General features: G+C 34.4%; 1 protein-coding gene across 4 annotated transcripts; it reads right to left on the minus strand.

Moving 5' to 3' along the window:
• LOC109224812 (proline-rich receptor-like protein kinase PERK3) lies at positions 930-5,826 on the minus strand. 4 transcript variants are annotated; one of them, XM_019389347.1, is made up of 8 exons: positions 5,480-5,826; positions 5,252-5,388; positions 4,279-4,373; positions 2,632-3,659; positions 2,350-2,510; positions 2,035-2,111; positions 1,495-1,819; positions 930-1,312 (listed from the first exon to the last, which is right to left on the minus strand). In XM_019389347.1, the coding sequence occupies exons 1-8, from the start codon at positions 5,673-5,675 to the stop codon at positions 1,178-1,180; spliced, it is 2,154 nt and encodes a 717-aa protein (XP_019244892.1). In that variant the 5' UTR covers positions 5,676-5,826; the 3' UTR covers positions 930-1,177. The 4 variants fall into 4 exon arrangements, with proteins under 4 accessions (XP_019244892.1, XP_019244893.1, XP_019244894.1 ...); XM_019389348.1 differs by having other exon boundaries at positions 4,269-4,373; positions 5,480-5,825; XM_019389349.1 differs by lacking the exon at positions 5,480-5,826 and having other exon boundaries at positions 4,279-4,368; positions 5,252-5,333.

Here is an 8,329-nt window from a genome sequence, read left to right on the forward strand (position 1 = left end):
ATTAATTTTTTTTTACTTTTTAATTATGTGAATGTTTATCTTTTTAATTTAAATGATGAACTTCCCTATAGAATAAATACATTTTATTTATAAAATAAAAAAATAGTATTTAAGCATATATAATGTTAGAATAATAACATATTGAGCATAAAAATAATTTAATTAGAACAATTTGTTCGCAATAAAAATTTTGATGTTAACAACAAAAACTCAAAAATTTATTTACACAATTGAGAGTGAAAAAAAATAATTTTTTTTTTATATTCTATGCACGTAATATAAAAATAATTATTTAAAATAAGGGTATTTTTATAATACAATTATATATTCTTGAAAATTATGCTAGATTATTTTACTATTCTGATATTATATACGCTAGAATATTAATTTTAAATTTTTAAAATAAAATTCATTTTCTCTATGGGTAAGTCCATAATGTCGATTAAAAAGAGAAAAATTATGATATTAAAAAAGTTATAAAAAGATAAAAGTTTAAAATTTAGAGGGCAAAATAGGTATTTGACAATCAAAAGTTTAAGAATTCTAGTTGAGTGACCTAAGTGACTTTTCTGTTACAAACAAAAGAAATATGACTTTACTGGATAATTTCGGATAATTGAGTGGTCATTTGAGTAATGGACTCTTCAATTCTCGATTTACTCAAAGTTTAGGCTCCATATTATGTTGTCCATGCTCTAGTTGATAGGTCTGGGCAGGCGGGGTGTATATTTGTCCCACATCGGTTGTGGCAGAATATCAGTAGATATTAACTCAGCAGCCAACAGTATCTTCGTCGACAAATTACAAAGTTCGTTGTCCTTGCAAACAGAAGTAAAAGCAGACATCTGCTTGAGTATGGACTAAAACACAATGCTTGATATTGAAACAGAAGGCCAAAAAATGAACTATTGACTCCTTTGGTAGTTTCATTTCACAAAACATTTTCCAATTGAGAGAAATATGGAATAAAATTCAAGAATGAACTTACATCTATATACACTGGAAATGTGATTACATTGAGAATAAAAGAAGTTCAGATTGTACAAATGTAACTAGAATTGTATGACAACTTTATCTTTCTTAGGTTGGAACTACTAATTCTGGTGTATGAAGGGAAAATGACTACAAGAAGATCAAGGCTTCACATCACTCCAAGTAGAATCACTGGCCGATGTTCTTAATAAGAGAGCCTGCGGGAATGTCTCTTTGATACAGGATGGTTATTAAAATTCGATCCCTGCATGTAACCACTTCTACTGCCAAATGAATTCGAGTCAAAAATGGCACCACCTCCTTCTAGTATTTTAAGTACCTGACAGTTTAGAAGACAAAATTAATAAATTTCTCACCATTTAAGTACACTTTCCCTGTATTGACAGCAATGTGAGAGGAAATATCCAGTCTGAACTCTAAAGAGGTACAATAGGCCTACTGAACGAAAAAGAATACACAAAACACACATCTCTAATAAATAACAAAAGAAGAAACGAAAACCTTTGAAATTGGAGGTCGCAGCTGAGGATCTTCCTGTAGACACATAAAAGCAGCATGACTCATCGCCTGTAGTTCATAAGGAAAGTTTTCAAGCGGGGATGAGGTCAAGTTGGAGTCCAGCAACTGATTTTTGAATGCTGAAAGATGATATGGTCCATTTCCAGCAGTAGGGGAAAGGCTTCCTGCAAGAAGGTGCTGACTTCTGTAGCATTGCAAGTCATTGGTTCTTCTACCAGTAATCAACTCCAATACCACCAAGCCAAAAGCATATACATCAACCTTCTCAGTGACTTTTCCATCATTGGAGTACTCTGGGGCAAGATACCTGAAAAACAATATGTCTTCCACCTTAACATAGAGAAGAATTTTTTAAAGAAGAAGGGAAAAAGAAAAAAAACTATAAGCAGCCTTATAGCTTGGGATCTCTGCTTATTAGATGTCTGCAAAACTAGGCTGCAAAGTTCTAGTCTATCAATAAAAATAACCAACAATTAGGGGAAGATTGAGATGTACATAGACAACTAGAAATTACAAAATTACCTTGAAGTTCTAATCAGATGTTCATCTTCAGAAGCTTCCCGTTCATTGTACAATCGTGCAAGCCCAAAATCAGCAACCTTAAATAAAGCAAACCATCTGATTAGGTTTTGTTCATTGCTTTTACAAAAGGATAACTGTGCTTGTCCATAACTCATGCAACTATAGACAGCTGAAGATCTCAAAAATTTAATAGCTTTTCTCATCCAAATGGCATATGCATGGATTTGGTTCATCTGATGTAAAAACATCTGCTGTACCTGACACTCAAAAGCTGGAAAGATAAACATGCTTCACAAGAACACCAGTAAAACTTACCAAAGGTTCAAAGTCGTGAGTTAAGAGAATGTTTTTAGGTCTGAGATCTCTGTGAACTATACATCCCACTCTGCAATCTTCATGAAGGTAACGTAAGCCTCTTGCTGTCCCAATAGCTATCTTAAGGCGTGAGCTCCAATCTAGAGCTGTTTCCTTTGTTCCTGCAAAATTTATTTGAACATTAAGGTGTTTCAAGTCCAGCACTGATTGAATTCCATATAAAAGCTGCACCATAGGTTGAATAGGAGATGAACTTTAAAGAGAAAATTGAACAGAAAATACCATGCAAATGAAAGTCCAAGGACTTGTTGCAAATAAACTCATATACTAATAGTCTCCTATTTCCCTGAATGCAGTAACCAACCAGCAGCACAACATTCCTATGCTGGGCACAGCTCAAAACTCGAACTTCTCTACGAAAATCAGCGTCTGCTTGAGATCCAATAAATTTTAGCTGTTTTACTGCAACAACCACTCCATCCCTTAAAACCCCTTTATGAACCAGTCCAAATCCACCTTCTGCTAGAAAATTTGTGCCTGAGAATCCATTTGTTGCTTCCTCTAGCTCTTCATAGCGAAATTGTTTCGGAGGCTTTCCAAAAGAAGGTGCTTTACATTGACAGAATGAACATAGAGGAGGAGGTATCGAGGAAGTTCGACCTAAAGAGACTGCTTCTCTGATGCTAGAGTTAAGATAGTCCCTGTCAGTGTCTCTATTGAACTTGCTTCCTTGGGTATTCAGGTTTTGGTTGTATTCAATAGAATTCTCGTGTTTATTTCCAGAAGTGACAGAGCGTGAGGTAATTTTGCAGTTTTCTACAGCTGAATTGTTGTCAGCAATAATACGGTTTTGCTGAATCCAAAGGATTGTTTTATGAGTATGACTTTGAGATTTAGGAACTGTTGACAGAGTTATTATCCTTTCACCAAATGAGTGCAGATCATTTACATGATCGCACACAGTTTGCTTGTGGACCGATGAAAACGTTTCTCTACTGAACCCTTCATACAGGGGATTCCGCTCATATAGGAGGAACGTGTCTGGATCAGTCAATGAATTCAGTAATGGAGTTCTCATATAGGATGTTCTTTGATCCTCGGGACTGCTCACTGGAGTAGAATGCTTCATTCTTTCATCCTGTATTTCTCTACTATCCTTAACAGGAGAGGAATTGGCAGAAAAGAAAGGGGTTTGAAGTTCCTCCGAACATCCTAGATTTAGCCTGAGAACTTTCGGTTTGGAACCCTTCATCACTACAATGTTGCAACGAAGTTCTTCCATGCAATGCTTAAGCTCTAACTTCAATTTTCTGTTGAACAAAATTGATAAAAGAAAAAGAACATGAGTCCATTTGATATCAAAACAGGGGAAAGAAAAAAGGAAAGAAAGCATATTGCCTTATGCACAGCAAAGAATGATGAGATAGTTCCATTTAAAACAGTAGAGATAAACTAGGAAGCAAGTAATAATCACAATTACAGTATACAATAAGGTACATGGAGAATCTATAGAAGTAAAATACACCTCCTATGTACATGTCTCAGTTAGAAATTAGAGGAGCAACAACATATGGCATATTGGATTACAGCTTTTTCCATAATCCAACAATGCATGCACAGGGGCGGAGCTAGCCCATGAGTTACGGGTTCGGCCGAACCTAGTAGCTTTGGTCCAAACTCTGTATTTGCCTTATGAAATACATTGAATATGTACTAATTATTGATATAGAACCTAGTAACTTAAAAGGAATAGAACTCTGAACCCATAACCTTCAAATCTTGACTCCGTGTGCATGCAAATCAACTTGAAGGTATTGGAAAACATCTATTCCGCGTAGGTAATAGAAATGAGGCAAGGAGAGAAAAAAGATATTTTAGGCAAACGATGCATAGAGAGAAAAAGGATATAACACATTTACATGCTATTACTTGTCCAAAATGACCCAGCTGACTGCATTGTTTTTTGCTTCAGCTGCCACCACACCAACAGACAAAGCTGAGACGACCTTAATTCGCACCCTGACCTACAAAAAAGAAGGTGATTTAAATTACAAACTTATTATTGTTATGTTTATTTGCAAGGTTAATATCGTTTTCAGACTACAGTCACTACAATTTCCTTCTTAATAAACATAAATCTTATTCTTTATCTTTTAACAATAAATATAATTACTTTTCTGCACACTTTCTCTTTCTTTTCTTTCAATTTCCCCAGTCCAGGAAAAATAAACATTGTAGTGCTAATGATTGATCAGCAAAATTATCATTGAGGTATCATACCTAAGTCAGCAGAAGTATAAAAGATTCCTTTGATATTTTATTACCTACCAGCCATTTCTTATGGAGAGCACATGCAACCCCTTATACATTATTAGCTTCAAGTACAACAGTTTACATTGGATCTTGACAAGCTTAGAATCTTCTTAAACCTTAAAAGAACTCAATCATATCAGACATTGAGATTGAAGGACCATTAATATTTGATTAACAACTGAATTTTATTTCTATCCACTACAGTGTAAAAGAAAATTATTTGTACAGTTAAATGTGCCTGGCTATGTTTAATCTACACATTTATCTGCAGTTGATTTCAACTTACAAGGAATTGCCATAATGTTTTTTTTATACCATAAGTAGATGAAAGTTAAACTCTTTATAGTGACTTTCTAACAGCTGAAATTACTTACTGTTACTTTTTACCACCGGTGACCAGAACGACATCGTTGCACACAGTAATTCAATCAAACAACAGACGGTTAAAACTTAAAAGTTAAAAGCAGTTCCCTACTAGTAAAGCAAATGTAATTACCAGAGTCGATAGAGGATAGCTAAAAAAGGATAAAAACAGAGGCACTTGAGTAATTTCAACTACTGGTAAAAAAAGGAATTAATTTTTACTTACATCTATGTGATCGTGAAATTGAAGAACCATCTGAGAACAAGTCTCCGTGATTTGTCCAATTCGATCATGCGAATTAGTCCTTTCATTACTCCGGCAGTCACCTCTCATCCTCGGAAATCCCCAAAATCTCCTTCTCTCTGTAAAAATCGTAAAAAAATAAGTGAAATTAAGAAATTAGAACGGTTTCATAAGCTTAACTTGCAAAAATTCATACACTAGTAAAATTACCGGTTTTCTCGTCGGCAAATACGGCGAGCAACGTAATGCAATCGCCGGCGCGAACAACGTGAGTGAGAGCCCAAGCTAGTGCAGTCTTAGTGATCACCTTCTCCGCCTTCACGGCGACAATCACTTTGTCGGTCAGATGAGGAGAAATGCCACGTGGCATCGACTGAGTCCGCCGTTCGGGTTTTGGCGGGAACATTGTATGACGTCAGATTCCGGCGACCGATGCGAAGCTAAGCTTCGGGAGAAGGAGAGAGAGAGTTTTGTTTTGAGTATTGAGCGGTTGGTTAACTACTTGTCGGGAGGGAGAGCTATGTGGTCTGTAGCATGGGGAGCTAAGAGGTGGGGAGTGATCGTGATTTGTGATATTAATAATGAAATGAATACTCGCTTAACTGTTAAGAAAGTGACTGTAAATTGGAATTAATTTCCATAAATGCGGCAAAATAAACCATATACTAAATAGAGGTAAGTTAATCTGCACTTGCAATAGATGTAAGGGACCTCATATTTTATAGTAATAAGTTTAACTTATATACATCAATAATGTAAATTAGATTATTTATTTATTTATTATAGAAGGTACCATTACAAATCTCACTTTCATGAAGAGTTACTTTGTACTTTTGGAGTAGACACATCAATACTCTTCGGACTAAGATGTTGACACCATCTATTTCTATTATTGGTTATCTTCACTACGGTCAAAATTTATGATTCGAGAGCTTATTTTTGTGACCCTTCTTCCGAAATTACAGGGTCATTTTGCCGAGTTCATTTGACATAATTTCTTCGGTGATAAGAAATTTTAACAATGTGTGTATATAAACTCTTTTATAGATACATACTTAAAATAATTTAGCTGATTAAAAATTTCTGAGTAAGAAGCGATTTATCCTTTAGTGGTCCTATTCAACGTGAATTCAAATTAGTTGGACCATCATATCTCTACTCATATAAAACGTATTTTAACTTTTCTTATTTATTAGAATCCACTTTCAGATTAAAGGGGGGGGGGGGGGGTAGGGTGGGGGGAGGAGGAACTAACAAAAGAAAATCTAGCTAAAGTTAAACGCTACGTAAAAATTGTGCTTTGTTCAAATTTCAAAAGAGTAGTATATGGATATATTTCTTAAGACGAAATACAGATGCATTTTTTACTACTTACCCAATTCTTGGGACATGATATCATTTTTCTTTCATGAGGGAATTAGTGTATTCCTCAGAGCTATTTAGTTGTAAGCTAATTCTAATTTCAGAGGTCTAATTAGTTGAAGTGGCAGCAACAGCTATGAATAAGAACTGTGTACAACTCATATTTCTAAGAATGAAATGTTTCGATGACCACTTCTATAATGACAGAACGTAATGTCAAGGTTTTGGTAACAGAAGCTTTTTTTTTTGTTTGTTTTTTTTTTTTTTTGAGAAAATACTTTAAACACATCAGACGTTGGTTTAATTTTTGAAGCAATCTCAAGAAGAAATTAAACTTAGCTATGCCAAGTTACCAAAATTGTTAAGTACGTATGACTACTATGTGGATTGATAAACTCATGTAAAAGAGAGTAGTAATTTATTACAATATGTTAAATTACATTAATATACTAGTACAATCAATATGTACAAGGTCCTATACGCATATACAAAGGAATCAAGAAAGCTCAGCGTAAACATAAACAGCCAAGCAAAACAGACTAATTGGGTGTGAGCTGCAGAAGTGCATGATAATGATGTATGGAAAATAATGTAGTGTTGGGATGCACAGATGAGGACTAGAGACTGAATACTTTATAGTGTACATTTGTATTTATGTAGAAATATTGATCAGCTTCAGCTTTCAGAGTAAGGGAAAACATGAGAAGCTGCCATTTGCATCGGCCCGCCACGTTGTTTTCAAGACAGGTCACACGAAAAATCATGTGATTACACTTATTACACCATCAATGCATCCATTCATTTTGTTACCTCATTATTACTCAATCAATTTCCTAATCTTAGAATATCGTCTTTACTATTTTTTCCTATTTATGTCATGAAAACTTTTGATTTCTAACGCATTTTGTTCGCATTATATACTAATTTCTCCTACATGTTTATCATTAGATTTCAACGCATATATTGAGATTTGAGAGGTTTTAATTAATCGAGGTAGATTCAAGATTTTAAGTTAGTAGGCGAAGAGTACTACTGCATCTACTGTTCTTTAGTGACGACAAGTATAAATATACAATAATTATAGTATATTTTTATGCGGGATACTCTCTCTGTTCCCGTTTATGTGAACATATTTCCTTTTTGGTCCGTTTCAAAAAGAATGACCTTTTCTGAATTTGGAAATAATTTTGCTTAAACTTTCAACTCTACCCTTAATAAAAAATATTTATAACCACACAAATACTCTGGACCCCCTTTTGACTTGTTTAGGACCACAAATTCTAAAAGTCTTCATTTTTTCTTAAAATTGTGTCTAGTCAAACAGGTTCACTTAAATTGGAACGGAGGAAGTAATAAATAAGAACTACTCAAACTAGTCCTGATTTCAATTACGATCTTAAAGTTTGCAGGTGTCCTCTACTAGGTATTTGTCCTAATTTTCTTATCATATTTGATTTTTCGATCTTGAAGGAAGTGCAACATATTTATCATAATTGATTTTACCTTTATAAAAAGGAAAAAAATATCTGGCTAGTCCTTTTTTTTTGGAGGAAAAGGTTTTGAATTTCTATAAATTGAGGATCCTTCATTGTGAATTTAGGAGCATCCACAATATAGCCATAAGGCGTTTGAGAGTCTTTGTTAGGAGAGAATTTGTGAGACAACTGCTAGCTTGCTACTTGTGTGTGTCTCTTTGTA

The sequence above is a fragment of the Nicotiana attenuata genome, chromosome 4 (genome assembly GCF_001879085.1).
Source record: "Nicotiana attenuata strain UT chromosome 4, NIATTr2, whole genome shotgun sequence".
Classification (NCBI taxonomy): Eukaryota; Viridiplantae; Streptophyta; class Magnoliopsida; order Solanales; family Solanaceae; genus Nicotiana; species Nicotiana attenuata.